The following is a 17,838-nucleotide window of genomic DNA, read 5'->3' as shown; positions in this document are numbered from 1 at the left end:
TAAAGCTATATTGGGATATAAAGTTATTGTTTTTAATTATTTGATAATTGAAATTCAATTTTAAAAAAATAAATACAAGTTCATATATTGAAAGAGATAAGTGATTGTAACCTTTCAATTTTAGGTGGAGCTATATATTAGTTATAGTTTTCTTATAGGGTGTGTTTGGTTTACATTTTTATTTTCGGTTTTCATTTCCTAAAAATTGTTTTTATTTTTAAAAAACTGGAATTCTGAAAACATGTTTGGTTTGATTTATTGTTTTTTGTTTTCAAGAAATAAAAACACTGAAAATGTATTTTCAAAAGGAAATGTATTTTTAGATTTGCTTAAAATTCCACTGCGTTTTCATTTTACCTAAAATGAAGTTTTTGGTTTCAGCTGAAAACACACTGAAAACGAGATTTTATTGTTTTCAGTTTTTGGTTCATTTGAAAAAATATTTTTACTTAAAATGAAATGTTTTCAAAAATCCAACCAAATGCATTCTCATTACAATTTTCTATTTCCAATGAAAATGAAAACAAAAAAACAGTCAAACTAAACATTCCCTTTAAGTTTTGATCACTTTTTTTTACTTGAGTTGTGGGTTTGTTGTGGTTGATTCATCTTGAATTTGTGATAAGATTGATAATAACAAAATATTCACCTAATTTTAATAACTATCAACTAATATGAGATAATTAAAATCTCCTTTAGATCTAAGAAAGTGACAAATACACACTTGAATACTTTGATTAAGAAAACTCATGAAACCCTGTAAAAGGAAACCTATATCCAAACAATAGGTAAGAAAAATAAATATACATTTTTTTAAAGATAAAAGGAAGGTAATTTTTTAGGTCACAATATTATTAATGCAAAGTATATATTAGTTTTATTAATAACTAATTAATCTTGGTTGAAGAATTAACTAAGTCACCTTTGATAGAAAGAAGAGTGATTTGAGATATTTGACATAAGAAATACTATTAGGTCAATAATAATATCTTATTTCAATAATTGCAATATAAAAAGAAACAAAATTATTTATAAAATAAAAATTATTTATTATAGACTGATTTAAGAGGATTAATTTTATAAATTGTCAGTCTCTTTTATTTATTAATTTTTATGTTCTATGTAAAAGAAATGTAGGACGAAAAATATAATGAGATGAAGAAAGTACTCCATTAGGATATAAATAGAAAAAGTAGTTAATAAATAAAAAAAAGTTAAAATGACATGAGATTTATTGATTTTAAACATGATACTTATCATGTGAAAGTAATTAATATTATTAATCTGGTGTGACACACTAGTACTTTTACTAGCTAGCTAGTAATCAAACGAGTTGATACTCCCAGCGAAGGACTGGACAAGTGTAGGGTCTATGGTTTGATGGTGAAGTCATAGTGATAAAATCTACATTTATGTGAGGTAGAGGTGCAAAATTAAGATGTTCACGACTTATGCGTCTACCTTATCCTTCTGCTCCCTCCCAATATCCACCGTTTCCTCTTTCCCGAAGATTGGGTTCCCTTTATTTTAACAGGGCATGTGGTCCCTGTAAGTCATGACTAGCTAGATCGGTGTGGTGTTGCTCACGTGATTTATCCCGCCCTCATCAATATATATATATAATGGGGACAAAAGGAACCAAACAATGATGAAAGAGTGGAGTGGTCAAGGGTATGTATGTCTTTTCCGAGTGAGGTGGAGTTCATGCCACTGAGAAATCATATATAGTGTTGACTATTTGAGTAACACGCGTACTTTGTCCGTCACGTGCCATATTGATGGCATCCCCGCTACAAACTAATAATGCCGAGGTCTTGGTCTTTTTAGATAACTCTGCTGACAAATGAAGCATATTCAGCGGAACCTTAGTTTCTTTTGGGTGTCTCAGTAATAAAATATTAATTGAACACGGATCACTTGCTATTCTGATCTTGGATTCCAAATGAATAAATAATCAAGCATTACAGGGCTTTTGAGGGGAAGAGGGTGTCGGAGATATTATTCTAGATTTTTTTGTTTAGAAAAAAACAGTTGACAATACTTTTCTTATTATAGATGTGGGGGTTGGGGGGGGGGGGTAGTTGGTTTCTTCAATTCTTAATTATGTGGATGTTGTTTGCTGCATGGACATGTCCAAAATAAAGATCAAGAGTCTTTAATTAAAAATTGATACATCTGGGAGGCAGATCAAATATCAAGGTAGGTGTATTGTGCGTGTCAACTGTTGGTGACAGACAACACACGGATAATTAATCCATTTGCGGTGTCAGGAGCAATATAATCCTTCAGAAAATCATATGCGAGTCCCAGAGGGTTCCTTCCTTCCTTCTAAATTGAACTCCACTTGATATTTAATCAACTGAAGGTTTTTCTTTTGTTTAATTAGTCCTCATTATTATTTTGGGTTCTTTTGTTTGACTTAATGTACGTTTCTGGAGGGAATTTCTTACATGGGCATACGAACATATGATCATTCCAAAGAGGGCATGCGAAATTGCGAATTTTGTCGATAAATAAATTAAAGTTGTCCACTTGTCGGTTTCTCTCACGCCTTACTATTTTCAATTTTTCCAAGCTAAAAATACTACCTTTTTATATAGATGTAAACATGACCAAAAATAGTACCCAAGTTTGATGGGCTTATTGATCCAGTAAAATTTTGGCCCAAAAACAACTCGGGTTATCAGGTGCAATTTTATAAACTAATTTAATTTTATATTTTACCAGTTTATACATATTTTTTAGGATTTTATATATTAAATTTATTTTTTAAAATTTGTACATATTAACGCTAGCTAATTTGACCCATTGGCATAATGTAGAGCCAGGTTGAACAATAAAATTTGGTAGAGAAATAGAATGTGATGCTCATGGAATTGCCGTGGTGGCTTTATTTCAGATGTTATTTATATAATATATAGATATATATATATACACAAAGCTGCATGAGTAGAAGATCATGCAGAGATCTAATTATTGAAGTGGCGCCGCGTGAGTCTCAGCTATCCTAAGACTAATGGGCCAATAAATAAATAAATATAAAACATTAATTGGCTTATTTACAATATTTCTTAGCATAGAAATGGAAAATTAGAAAAAATATATAGGTGGAGAAAGTTGTCATATTTAGAAATAGTGAAAATGAAAGAAGGATCAACGGCTGGAGGGGTGAACGCCCACAGTCTTCAAGGTGTGAGCGGTTCGAGGAGTGGTGAAAGGATTAGGGTGGGAAGGGTCGTGGAGTGTGGGGTTGTTGTCTTGAATGTGAGAGAGTTTCCTTAAGAAGGAACCATCGATGAATTTGGTGGCGGAGTTGAAGGTGCGATCAGGATCAGAGACCTCTGGCATGCTCTCTCTTCTCTTCTTGTTTATATGAACAGTTGGAGAACGCGCCAGTTGTTGAAACGCAGTGTGTGATCCAATTGCCACAGCCATTGCCACCATTCCGCACACCATGTACACCGGTGCTAACTCTGCCTTCAGAGTCGCCCAATCATCATGCTTTTTAGCGCTGGCAGTAGCAATTGATCGCCTTCCTCCTCCCAACCTCAATCCTACATTTCTCTGCATCCATGCATATATATATGTATTCAAACCAATTAATATTATAAATATATACAGACAGAGACAGTATTTCTGATTCAAATCACATTCTAGCCTGTCAAAAAGGAAAAATGGTTCTAACATATTTAATTTATTTTGTTTTCTGTGAGAAAAAGGTTAATTATCATGTACGTAAAAATGTGAAATTATATTAAAAAATGGGAAAGGTAGGGTGTTAATTTACGTACCGCTGCCCTGAAAGCCATTTCTTTAATTTCTTGTTGTAGATCTAATCAAAACTAGCAAAGAGGTAACACAAATGATATTGTAATTTCTAGGTCATAATCTCCTCCATTTATATAGAGTTGACGACTATCACAAGAACCAACCATGTGGTGGAGCATTATTTGTGACCAAACAGCTATATACTCGGCACAACCGTTAACGACTGGGTAAATAGTACTATATATACAAAGTGGTCAAAGTCAAATCAAAACCAGTTCTAGAGAGTAGCTCTATGACTTTGACTTTGAATCCTTCAAACTCCATGATTGCCAATCCTGGAAACCAACCATCCATATACGTCGGCAAACTTTCTTGCTATAAATGGAAAATAAACAATAGCAAGTTTAATTAGTACTAGTTACAATTTATTAATTAGTAGGTAATTTAATTGCCTATCAGACACCTTCTAACTCAACTTTATTGAAATATATATATATATATATATGTTTCTTAATGATAAAATGTATTAATAATATTTTTAATAAAAAAATCATTTTAATTCTTTAAGTAGTATAGAATATTGATTAAAGAAAAAGATGCGTAAAGGATATATCCTTAAGAAAGAAGATATATACAATTAGACGTAAACACAAACTGTTTAGTAAACAATTCTTTCTATCATACTAATTAAGAACTTCGGTGGTAACTTCTGAAGAGAAATACAAGAATTATTTTTCTTATTTTCTCTACATTCGTATGTCCATATCACTTTTCTCCCCCTAATTTTCTCTAATATTAAAAAAAGTTATCTATATTTTTTCTCTATGGTAATATACCAAATGGCAGCGCTCTGGGAAGTTACAAATGGACAAAAGTAAAAGTTAATACTAGTGTACAGAGGAAAATGTCAGAGTTCAGAAAAAAAAAAAATATCACAATATGGTTACATCCATAGTACAATGAGACAGCTCTCTGTATGTATGGACTATGGTCTGTGTGAATGAACCGTGAATCATGAAACCCAAATGAATAGTCTTTTCATTTTCTTCATGTCACATTGTCACGTTGCTAATGAACTTTCTCAGATAGCCTGATTCCTTTTCTTATTCGTTGTAGAATCCAATAGTTTTTGACAGTAAAAAGTACAAGTATTTAATTTGTCCCTTCTTTATTTGTTTACAAAACGTTGCATTTTATGCTTCCAATTGAAATCATTTTGAGCTATGGAAAGGAACATTCAATTGTATTTTGTTATGATGAGATTAATACGACAGTCTACGGGATGGTGTTGAGCAAAATAAGATTTGGACCTATCTATAAGTATCTTCCAAACATTTTATGCCTTATTGGAGTGGACCATATGACGCACATAACTCTTTTTTTTTTTTTATCATAATCCACCACTCCAAGCTGAGACGAAACAAACTTGGCGTTAGAATTCAGGTAATTATTTAACGCATCGCAGTATTTATTTTGGTGCACTTCAATTGCATTGTGAATTGGATTATCCAATCTGTCATGTAATTGGAGTGCACTAAACCAAATATATTGGTGTGTTAAGTGATTACTTAGAATTCAGAATCTACTAACACAGTAAATGGTTATGAATATTGATGAAGCCTGTACCAATTTTACTGGACATGGGCCTAACGTGAAATAAAGCATAAAATAGAAATACATTCCTTTGCTTTTCCGAAATATCTTTTGAGAATTATATATACCTATTTTGAAAATGTATTTCTAAAATTATGAATTATAATTCTGAAGATATACTTTAAGAATATATATATTTTTTAATAAAATATTACTTAAGAATTAAGATGGTTGACAAGAAATTAAAAAAAAATGATAAACACTTATCTTATATTCATATTTATTAGTCTTATTTTTATCTTATTATTAGTGTTCTTTAAATTCTATCTAAAATCTTATTTTCATCTTATCTTTATGATTCTTTAAATCCTAATTTTAAATTATCTTCATCGTATATTCATTATATAATACTATTTTTTTTATTATTATTATACAACATTTTGCGTTTTCCTTCATGTTGCAATACGTTTCAAGGTCCATTCATCACTAACTTCATATGACACGAAAATCATTGATGTACCTTGAAATGCAAATATGCAATGTCACATGAAGGAAAACACGGAATATTATATAGTAATGATGAAAACACAGTATTGTATAATGAATATATGGGGAAAATAGTTTAAAATTAGGATTTAAAGAATAATAAAGATAAGATAAAAATAAGATTTTAGATATGAATTAAAGAACACTAATGATAGGATAAAAATAAAACTAACAAACATGGGTATAAGATAAGTGTTTATCATTTTTTTATTTCTCATTAATTATCTTAATTCTTAAGTGATATTTTATTGTAAGAATATACCTATTATGGAAGTATATCTTCAAAACTATGAATCATAATTTTGGAGATACATTTCCATAATAGGTATATGTAAATCTAAAAAGATTTTTGGAAAGAAAGAGGGGTGTACTTCTTTAAGAAAAAGGGTATAATGGATAATTAAGAGTGGGAAAGGGGTACAGGGGTGTACTTAGGAATATAGGGGTGTAAATAGTATGATCATTATTGAATACATCTACATAAGAAACAATTGAGCCCAAAACTAAATCCAATGTTAGCAAAAACTAAAAAACAAGGAAAGAAAACTGACCAAAACATAATTATTTTTAATTTATGGAAATAAGGGAAAATAGAAGAGTACCACAAAATAAAGTATATTAGAATTCTACGTAATGACATAATTTAGTTTGAAACAGAAATAAATTATAAATGGAAAAATGTATAAAACTATAAACAAATAATATCTTTTTCCTTTTATTTTGGTATACAATAATATTCCTTGGTATAGTTCTTTAGTGATTTTGAAATTTTATCTGCAGAATATAATGGGTTGTCGCGTTCTCTACTCTAGCAGATTCTCAAAGCCACTTGCTGATGTAAATACTGTTCTCTAGAATTTTCTTGGCTTTCCAAATATTGTTCTTTCCTTGTACGGTTGTACCATTCTCCAATGATCAATAGTCAGGATGCTCTCTCTTCAAATTATGAAGAACCCTATTTTCTACAAACATATTAGCCTTGTTACGTTTCCACGTTTGCAATTATGTTTATTGTTTACTAAATCGTTAAAACGTGCCTTTTATTTTTCTTTGATAACTCTGGGCATTCAAAACTCATACATTTAACTCAACTGCTTACTAATTAAGTAGAGCATGTGATTTGTTGTAAATTAATCTCTTAATATATATTTTTAATTTTCATGGATAAAAAAATACAATAACTTGTGGAAATAATGATAAATTTTTTATTATATCTTTATTTAATTTTATTGTATATTTATTATTAACTATATCAGTAGTGATTTGTTTTCATGATTTGTGTAGTTTTTTGTTGTAGTTATTAGCTTTCATAGTTATTGTAATTGAATTAATAATTTAGGCATTCTTAATTATAATAATTAAGACAATATTTTTTTAATTATCATAATAATTAGGACAATAGATTATACTTTCTTGATTATAAGATCAATTAAAATATTAAAAAACAAAAGGATCAGTTAAAATTTTATTCTTCTTAAGTTTTATTTGTATATAAACACGTACATATAAATAATGGACATATACATGTACATATAAATTATGTACATATACATGTACATACTCATACTGTTACAAAATATTTAACTGGGTTCTTATACTATTTTTTAATTAAGTTGTTATATTAATTTTAAATTTGTAATTAAATTTTTATGTTAATTTTTATGAAAAATCTATTAGATTTGATGAAATATTTCATCATATACAAATACATAAATGTCAAGTGTTATTTTCTATTAGTCCAAATAATATTATTGTTGCTCATGGAATTACTCTAACTCAATTATAAATTGTGAATTTTGTATCTGTAACTTCAATCCTAATGCATGATTAATTCTTGATTTGTTGTAATGTTGTTTGCATTTTTATAATCACCTCTATAATAATTTGTAATTTGTACCTTTAACTTATTCCCTCCAGAAGATAGATAGTTTTATTCCCAAAAAAGTAAAAAGAAGAATGATTTAACAGGCATCAAGCATGAGACTCATGAAGTCATGCGATAACCCATATTTCTTGCAGATAATCGATTGTGAAATGGAATTAGGCCAGCCGTTGACAAAATAAAATGATTGGAGGGTATGACATTTTGGTATATCATATATCCAATTGCCGCTATACTTTCCCTTTAATTTAATAGCCACAATTAAACCACGCTGACTTATAAAATAGACGCATCAAAGCTTGCCAAAGGATGCACCGGTTCAATCTTACAAAATTTATTACTGTCGAGTTTAACTTTATATATGATGTAAATATAAATATAAATCAAGGAAACTAACCCAATTTGCCAGTAAAAATAGGATGAGTGATAAATTGTTCTTTAAAACATAAAAATATATAAGTTTAGTATTTGAATGCAAGTTCATCAGATCATTTTATCAGTAATATTCAAGGATTAATTAAATATTAAATTACAAAATTTAAAAATTAATTTGTCATTAAATTATTTACAGATTAATTTGTACACATTTTACTATTCATGAACTAAATTAAAATTCTTATCGTTTAAGGACCAATTCACCCGGTGGCTTACATTTTTATTAACAAGTTTTACTGTTTACCTGAAAATCATGGACGAATTTATGTAATATGTGAATTTTGTCCTATTGAGATATAATTTTATATTACTTTGATTATACGTATTAAACTATGTCTAAATTAAACAAGAAGGTAATAAAACTATTAATATTTTAGTATAATTGCAAATATAACGTCCTGGTGTAGTGGAAACCAGAGTTCTTCTTGAAGCAGTAACATGGGTCTCAGAACAAAAATTTGATAAATGTCTTGTTCTAAACAGACTGCAAGCAAGTCGTTGATGACATCAGTTCGAGTGTTGCTATTGACTCTGGGTATGGTTACATTTTGTTTTTCTACAGGCAAAAATTATCTCTTATCCATAACTTGCATGTGAGTTTTATTAGAATACAAGCTAATAAAGTTGCTCATGTCTTAACAAGGGTGTCTAGATTTCATGTTAGTCCTGTTTTTTTTTTTTTTTTAGCATATTTCAAACTGTATTGATATCATTATCTTGAATGAAATTTTATAAGCCTTTTGCAGTAAAAAAGAATATTTTTATTAACCAAAACATATTTTAATTATTTCTATAAATCACCTTTACTTCTAGTTTCCCAAAATTCATGAATCTTGCCAATCATAATTTTTTGGCATACAAATTTTTTTCTAGTATTAAACATGAAGTTGACTTTTTTTTTTTTTCAATCAAACTCTCAACTTAACTGATATAAGTTTATGAGTTCACTTACTTGTTACAAGTTGACTCAAATGCAATTTTTTTTAGTAGATTTTGAGTATGCAAACTCTATAAACTCTCTATTTTACAACCAAGTTAGCAAGTTAATAAATATTAGACAAAAATATAAGTCGATTTGGGTTATTTTTTATGCGTTCAAGATTCTACGTATTTTCATTTAATGTGTTGTTACTTAATCGAAAAATCCCCACCTCTAACAACATTAAATCGTTATTCTCCAATAATGCCAAACCTAAATAAAAATACTCTATCACTACTATTACTTCGCTAAGTTATTATTTTTTGAAATTTTAAAATTGTAATTTTTTAAATTAAAAAATATGATTAGAGATAAGTTTAGGAGTTTGAGCCCTAAAATCTTTTTAGTTACTTTGAACATTTTTTATAAAAAAATCTTTTGGGATTTCAGGTATAAAAATTTCTTCTTATTATTTTTCAAGCACATGTATTATAAAAATGTTAAAAGTAACTAAAAAAAATTTAGGATTCAAATTTCTAAAATTATTTTTGATTATTTTTCTAATTTTAAAATTTTAGAAAATAATAGTTAAGGATTAATTTAAAAAAATAACAAATTATTTGATTGGTTAAAAAATTAATTATTTAAAATCTCCCAAATTATTGGGTGCACGGTAGGAACTCTCCTTATAACTATTTTCCTCCTCTTTTCTCTCCATAATATGTGCTCCAATAATCCAATCCCATTTTTTATTTTTGAAACAGATCCAATCCCATTTATTTTCTTGTAGTAATAATAAACTTGATGCCTAATAAGTAAAACGACAGAAATGATTTGTGACCGACAATTTTGTCATTGTAATCAAAACAATGTACCATATATTTGTCCTTGTTTAGTTGTTTTGGTACACTCGGATGCCGCGAGATTTATAAGAACCACCGCAAGTATTCGAAGATTAGGAATCAAGCTGTCCTTTCTAACCGAATAATAAAAGGACTTGTTGTCGTCAACAGACATTTTAATATATCAAAGATCTTAGGACACATACATTCATATTCACATACCAGAAAGAAAACAACTCAAACAAAAAAGGTAATCCATGTAGTTGCCTCCCGTTCTTCCTCCTATTTTGAAACATTCTCTCCTTCTCTCTCCTCCACCACATTTTAGGGAACACCCACGCTTCTTTCTGCGACCCTCATAGCTGTTTTTTATTTTTGGGGTTGTTTATTTGCTGGTTTCGTTTTGTTTTTTTGTGGCTTTACCCTTCAAAATCGCTCCTTTACCAAAAATTTGAGCGATGAATTGTTGGGATCAGGTTCCTGTTGGCATCTCAGAGTTGGTGATGACAACCTCCGCAATGCTCATTGCATCAAAAGCCAAAAGCCTTTGATTCTTAGAAAAGCTAAAAAGGTATCCACACACACACACACACCGACCCCCTTTTTTTTTGGGGGCCATAAAAAAGGTCAATTTTTCCGTCTGTGGCTTTTCTCTAATTTAGCGTAATTCTTAATCTGTTTTTGCTTGTTTCGTTTGATGCTTCAGCTGGCCGTTTCGTGGTTGCTGCTATCAAGGTTTGTGCTTTGCCGGATACCTCTTTTTTTTTTTTTTTCTTTTTTTTCACCATAATTTTTTTTTTATTTTTTCTGGTTCGTTGGTCTTGGTCGTCGAATAGTGTGAATTGGGTCGTTTTCTGATAGCTATACTTTTCTTTATTCCTGTACTATTTTCTCAAGGGAACATAGTCAATAAAACAAATGTTTGGCGAGAGAAAATTCTGAGTTTGAATCACGGAAAGTCAATTTCGTAGACATGATATAATGTAGAGAAGAAGGCACGCTCTTTTGAGGGTGCTCCGTGCTCCTATCAGTTTCAATATTTATTAAATTTCAAATTTTTTTTTGCTAATTAGAATTTTCTTGCTGCTTATATAATTGTTTTAACATCGTTGGGGTTGTACAAAAAATTGGTTTTGGAATTTGAAGTTGTGAGTGCTGAAGATGGATTCGGAAGGCGAGGGTGTTAGGACACCAAAGATGGGAGTGGAAGCAGAAGGGGCTCTGAATTCAAAGATGAAAGGTGCTGGAAACGTGAGCAGTAAGGATATGATTTTCAGAGCTGATAAGATTGATCTCAAGAGTTTGGATGCACAGCTGGAAAAGCACTTGAGCAGGGTTTGGTCGAGGAGCATTGAGACTAAACGGCCTAGAGAAGAGTGGGAGATTGATTTGGCCAAATTGGATCTGCGATATGTTGTGGCTCATGGGGCATATGGTACTGTATACAGGGGTACATATGATACCCAAGACGTTGCAGGTATTTACACTTCATTTAGATATGTTGTGTTCTTCACTTTTATTCTGTTTGATTTTATTTATCTTATAAAGTGAGTGAATAGAGATTGAATATGCCATTCAGTATCATTAAATACTGAAATGTTCTGCATCGATTCTAGTTTCTGACAAAATTGGCTGGTTTCCTCATACCCTGTGAATCTGGATTTTAAAATTTTTCTTAAATCGATCATATAGGCTTTGCTATAATATTATTATTTACATCTTTGCCTGAGTTTGAGGATGTTGTGTGTGCGAGAGCATAGCTTCAGCTTAGTGTTGAATAAAAATGACCAATGTTATGTGATGTCCTTCTGTTATGATTTGAGTTACAATTGTTCTTAGAACAAGGTATGTTTTGGCAATTTTTTTCTCCATGTCATTATATGGTGGTCTATTGACACATCCAGTTTTTTAGCAAGAAGTTAAATGTCGAAAGATGTGTTTTAAAGCCCCCTTGCTGGTTGGCTGAAAATATGAAACTAGTGGATGTGTCAAAACTAAAGCTTATAGAATTTTTAGAAGTAGTGGATTTCCTTAGATCTTATCAAACTTAAATATTTACTCCTCATATTCACTTTATGTCAAACTGCATCTTTATTAATGTTTATAATAAATTTATGGTATGGGGAATATAGCAGTGTACTAATTCTATTATCTTTTTTGGTCTGTGAGAGTAGGACAGAACGAGAAATAATTTCTATAACTTTTGTATTGTCATCTTGAATTTTATAGTGAAAGTGTTGGACTGGGGTGAGGATGGTGTAGCTACTGCTGCTGAAACTGCTGCTTTGCGGGCATCTTTTAGGCAGGAGGTTGCTGTCTGGCAAAAACTTGACCATCCAAATGTGACAAAAGTAAAAACTCATAATCCTCAATCCCATTTATTTAAATTAATGACTGCTACTTCATATTTTAACAAAGTTGAAGAAAGAAGTGGCTGTTACTGATAGCACACCACTGTTAGTTATATCATTTTTGCATGCTTAGATTTCTGTTCTCGTTATCTGTTTAAAAGGAAATATAAATTAAGATCATAGTTCTGCACAGCAATTTTGATTAGATGAATAACTTTTTCAGATTAGTTATTGTTTTGCATTCATTTTTGCAACAGTTTGTTGGAGCTTCAATGGGTACTTCAAATCTTAAGATTCCGCCAAAAAACCCTATGAATGCCGATGAAGAGTCCCTTCCTTCTAGGGCATGCTGTGTTATTGTTGAGTTTGTCTCTGGTGGGACACTAAAGCAATATTTGTTTAAAAGTAGGAGGAGGAAACTTGCTTATAAGATTGTGATTCAGCTGGCTTTGGACCTTGCTAGGGGGTATGTCCCATTTTTAACATCTCTACAATTACCAACTGCATATCTTCTACTAATATAAATAATTTGTTTTCCCCAATATGTGCAGTCTTAATTATCTACATTCAAAGAAGATTGTTCACCGAGACGTTAAGACAGAGAATATGTTACTAGATACTAGTCGGAATCTAAAAATAGCTGATTTTGGAGTTGCTCGGGTTGAAGCTATGAATCCAAGTGACATGACTGGTGAAACTGGAACCCTAGGATATATGGCTCCAGAGGTAAGTGTTTCCATGGGATCGCCTCCCTATTCTATTAGTCCTTTATTATTTCAAATACAACTTGCAACCTTTCAAGTTACTTTGGTATAATGGGAATACAAAGGTTTGGACCTGTGACCTCATAAAAATTATGTAAACCCCTCAGCACTAGCCCAATTCTAGTGGCTTATGGTGCTATTTCTATTACTATTTGTGTGCATACATTCAGGGTTGTTCTGAAACAGTCACTTCCAGTTATTAACTTTAATCTTAAGATCACGCCACATGTAGGTTCTGGATGGAAAACCTTACAACAGGAGATGTGATGTCTATAGCTTTGGCATTTGCTTGTGGGAAATTTATTGCTGTGATATGCCTTATCCAGATCTAAGCTTTGCTGACGTGTCATCTGCAGTTGTTCGCCAGGTCAGTTCATGCGACAAACTATTCATATATGGAAACACACTTCCATATCATGTTTGCCTATATGTTGCCCATGATACATACATGAATTTTGTGTTCTTGCACAGAATTTACGACCAGATATTCCGAGATGTTGTCCAAGCGCCTTGGCAAATATCATGCGGAAATGCTGGGATGCAAATCCAAACAAGCGTCCAGAAATGGAAGAGGTGGTGAGGATGCTGGAAGCACTTGATACTAGCAAAGGTGGTGGTATGATACCTGAAGATCAGAGTTCAGGTTGCTTTTGTTTTGCCCCAACCCGTGGTCCCTAATCCGTGAACCCAACATAACATCATTTTGTTGCGTGTTCAAGAGATTATATCAAGCACTGCAACTGGCAATTGATATTTTATGGTTTTGCCAGTTCACAGCTCAATTTCCTTTCCTTATGGCCAGAATATTGTGAAAACAAAGGAAGGGAATTGTATTTTATTTTTTAAATTTTTGGCTAAAGGAGCGATTTCATTGCTTCTTACATATTGTATCTAGTACTGAAAACTGGTTTCTTTTGAGCATGAAAATGGGTTATTAATTATAATCTCTAATCAAAGTTTCCCCTAATACTAACTACTACTACTTGTGCCTGGCTGGCTAACTAGAGTAATAGTATTATTTTGAGTACTGAGTTTACTTTGGTTGTTTGTCCCTGCTTCGGTGAGCAACTTAAACTGAATTGAAGTCCGAATAGGATATGGTATTTCTAATCTGTCTCTAGACATGGTATCTCAATTTTTTAATAAATTTTTGAGAAGTTTTTAATAAATAAGATAAAGATAAAACATGCTTGGAGTCTATAATACCATTGGCCACAAAGGAATAAGGAAAAGAGGGGTGAAGAGGTAAAAATAGTCTCTCCTTCAACATACTTAGCCAAATATCAAGTAATTTTTTTTTTTAAAAAAAAACTGTTTGTATTTAGAAAAACCCAGAATGATTGAATTGAAAACCGATCGAGATAACCCGCACTGTACTTGGCATAATATGAACCAAAAATAATGGGCACGTAAATTTAGTAATTAGTTTATGGAAATGATAGCAGTACTTTGTTAATATTTTTCTTAATGTCAAGCTGTAAGATTTTTAATTTTATGTTTATTTTGGCCATTAAACAATAACTATGGAGTTATAGGCCAGTTTGTTTAAACGTTAATAATATGTTTTTTTTAAAAGTGTTTTCGTTTTTTAAAAAATAATTAAATAACCGATATAATTTGCTTCTTGAAAAAGTAAAAAATATTTTTTCAAATAAAAAACAGTTTATACAAACATATACAACAGGAGATGTGATGTCTAAGATTATGGCACTTCCTGAGGGTGTTCAAGTTCATGGGGCGGTTGTTAAGATGGGTTTGGAGGGAGAAATCTTTGTCAGCAACTCTTTGATACATTTCTATGAGGAGTGCGGGAGAGTTGACTTGGGACGAAAGATGTTTGAAGGAATGCTTGAGAGAAATGTTGCGTCTTGGACTAGTTTGATCAATGGTTATGCTGGGAGGCTGTTTCTCTTTTCTTTCAAATGGTTGAGGCTGGTGTTGAACCCAATCCGGCTACCATGATCTGCGTTATATCTGCTTTTGCCAAGTTGAAAGATCTTGAATTGGGTAAGAAAGTGTGAGCTTATATCAGTGAGTTGGGTGTGGAACTTAACACACTCATGGTTAATGCACTGGTTGATATGTACATGAAATGTGGGGATATATGTGCTGCAAGGTGGATTTTTGATGAATGTACTGATAAGAATTTGGTTATGTACAATACTATCATGTCAAACTATGTGCAAGATGGGTGGGCTGGTGATGTGCTAGTAATATTGGATGAAATGCTGCAAAAAGGACCACGACCGGATAAGGTGACCATGTTATCTACTATTGCAGCTTGTGCACAGTTAGATGATCTTTCTGTTGGGGAGTCATCCCATACTTATGTCTTACAGAATGGACTTGAAGGTTGGGATAACATTTCCAATGCGATCATTGACTTGTACATGAAATGTGGCAAAAGAGAAGCAGCTTGCAAAGTTTTTGAGCATATGCCAAACAAGACGGTGGTGACTTGGAATTCGTTAATTGCAGGTTTGGTTAGAGATGGTGACATGGAATTAGCTTGGAGAGTCTTTGATGAGATGCTTGAGAGGGATCTTGTATCTTGGAACACTATGATCGGTGCATTGGTTCAAGTGAGCATGTTTGAGGAAGCAATTAAGCTATTCAGAGAGATGCACAACCAGGGGATTCAAGGAGATAGAGTGACAATGGTGGGCATTGCTTCTGCCTGTGGATATTTAGGAGCTCTTGATCTTGCCAAGTGGGTATGTACTTACATTGAGAAAAATGACATTCACTTGGACTTGCAGCTTGGCACAGCTTTGGTTGATATGTTTTCAAGATGTGGTGATCCCTCAAGTGCTATGCATGTTTTCAAAAGAATGAAAAAACGGGACGTGTCTGCCTGGACTGCTGCCGTCGGAGCTTTGGCAATGGAGGGAAATACAGAAGGGGCTATTGAGCTTTTTAATGAGATGCTTGAACAAAAGGTGAAACCAGATGATGTTGTTTTTGTGGCACTATTGACAGCATGTAGCCATGGGGGCTCTGTGGACCAAGGGAGGGAACTTTTTTGGTCAATGGAAAAAAGCCACGGAGTACATCCTCAGATTGTCCACTATGCATGTATGGTTGATTTGATGAGTCGAGCTGGGCTGCTGGAAGAAGCTGTTGATCTCATACAAACTATGCCAATAGAACCTAATGATGTTGTGTGGGGATCTCTGCTAGCAGCTTACAAAAATGTTGAATTGGCACATTATGCAGCTGCAAAGTTAACACAATTGGCCCCTGAAAGAGTTGGGATTCATGTGCTGTTATCTAACATATATGCATCAGCTGGAAAATGGACTGATGTAGCAAGAGTAAGGTTGCAAATGAAGAAGAAAGGGGTCCAGAAAGTTCCTGGATCAAGCTCAATAGAGGTTCACGGTTTGATTCACGAGTTCACCTCAGGTGATGAATCACACACAGAGAACACCCAGATTGGATTAATGCTTGAGGAAATAAACTGCAGGCTAAGCGAGGCAGGGTATGTTTCTGATAGAACCAATGTCTTACTCGATGTTGATGAGCAGGAGAAAGAGCATTTGCTCAGAAGACATAGTGCGAAACTAGCCATGGCTTATGGATTAATCACTACTGATCAAGGTATACCCATACGGGTAGTAAAAAATCTTCGAATGTGTTCTGATTGTCATTCATTTGCAAAATTAGTGTCAAAACTATACGATAGGGAAATTACAGTTAGAGACAATAAAAGGTATCATTTTTTCAAGGAAGGATTCTGTGCTTGTAGAGATTATTGGTAATAGATTTATTAGTATTTAGGAGGGAACTTCTTACCTCTGGTTTACAAATCAACTTTACTCTTGGCAATTCAAGTTAACATCTACTATTGGGCTTCTATTTTTTTTCTTAAAACAAACAGAAGGGTAAGACACCAAACAATACTGGAATCACTCGGAAGACAGGTACTCCAAAATCATCGGCTGAAATCAAAGGACTTCATTTTTGTTATAAATTGTGCAAGAAGGAAATGTTGATTTGTTCAACCCTATTGAAAAAGAAAATGTGTAAAAAGTAGAGCAATAAATTACACGAAAAGGGAAGGAAACCAAACAATCCTAAGGGCATGACTCCCCAAAGTCACAAAGTTACTATTAACTTGTCTGACATAGCGACGAAGCAAATACACCAAGGCATTCTTCTAAGTATCATTATCTCATCTACCATGCTTAGCCACACTTGGCCAACGTTAGAGTATTAGATATCACCTCAATTCAAGTGACTATATCTTTTAGGTCACCTCAGATCAAATACTTAATAGATATCCCAAAAGCGCTAGCATCAAGCGAAGGTCACCACGTTATAGAAGTCAAATTCCCGCTTACAAGATGTATTTTGCCTTGAACATTATGCGTACGGACTGGTAATTTTCAAGCCAAAAAAAAAAGTGGCATCAAATTTGATTTAAGTCTCCGCCGTAAGCAACATTTTGTCAACTTTCCGTTGAATAAAATGTGTTGACAAAAATATACTTTTAACTTAATAATATTAAATGAGAAAAATCATCTTTTTTTTTAAATAACTACACATCTATAAATAATTTTGATTAACAGTATTCAAACAACATTCATTATGATAAAATTATTACTCAAATAAATGAGTCCAAACACAAATAAATTCAACCACTCGCTTCTTTTACTAAAATCAATTTTACAAATAAAGTTTACAGATTCTAATCAAAACCCATACATCTATCTGTTTGTTTTAAATTCTGCATGCA

General features: G+C 32.2%; 2 protein-coding genes and 1 pseudogene across 2 annotated transcripts; 2 read left to right on the top strand and 1 right to left on the bottom strand.

Moving 5' to 3' along the window:
• Positions 1 to 2,850: 2,850 nt before the first annotated feature.
• On the bottom strand, positions 2,851 to 3,955 carry LOC102664619 (uncharacterized). Its single transcript, XM_006573812.4, has 2 exons — positions 3,792 to 3,955; positions 2,851 to 3,564 (listed from the first exon to the last, which is right to left on the bottom strand). The coding sequence occupies exons 1-2, from the start codon at positions 3,807 to 3,809 to the stop codon at positions 3,154 to 3,156; spliced, it is 429 nt and encodes a 142-aa protein (XP_006573875.1). The 5' UTR covers positions 3,810 to 3,955; the 3' UTR covers positions 2,851 to 3,153.
• A 6,099-nt stretch (positions 3,956 to 10,054) lies between these two features.
• Positions 10,055 to 14,051, top strand: LOC100803917 (serine/threonine-protein kinase STY13). Its single transcript, XM_003517520.5, has 9 exons — positions 10,055 to 10,235; positions 10,462 to 10,556; positions 10,692 to 10,720; positions 11,132 to 11,462; positions 12,215 to 12,336; positions 12,594 to 12,802; positions 12,888 to 13,062; positions 13,333 to 13,467; positions 13,572 to 14,051. The coding sequence occupies exons 4-9, from the start codon at positions 11,147 to 11,149 to the stop codon at positions 13,776 to 13,778; spliced, it is 1,164 nt and encodes a 387-aa protein (XP_003517568.1). The 5' UTR covers positions 10,055 to 10,235; positions 10,462 to 10,556; positions 10,692 to 10,720; positions 11,132 to 11,146; the 3' UTR covers positions 13,779 to 14,051.
• A 682-nt stretch (positions 14,052 to 14,733) lies between these two features.
• On the top strand, positions 14,734 to 16,894 carry LOC100808875 (pentatricopeptide repeat-containing protein At3g22690-like; annotated as a pseudogene).
• Positions 16,895 to 17,838: the final 944 nt, after the last annotated feature.

Source organism: Glycine max, chromosome 1, assembly GCF_000004515.6.
Source record: "Glycine max cultivar Williams 82 chromosome 1, Glycine_max_v4.0, whole genome shotgun sequence".
Taxonomy (NCBI): domain Eukaryota; kingdom Viridiplantae; phylum Streptophyta; class Magnoliopsida; order Fabales; family Fabaceae; genus Glycine; species Glycine max.
This window is presented reverse-complemented; position numbering and strand designations above follow the sequence as displayed.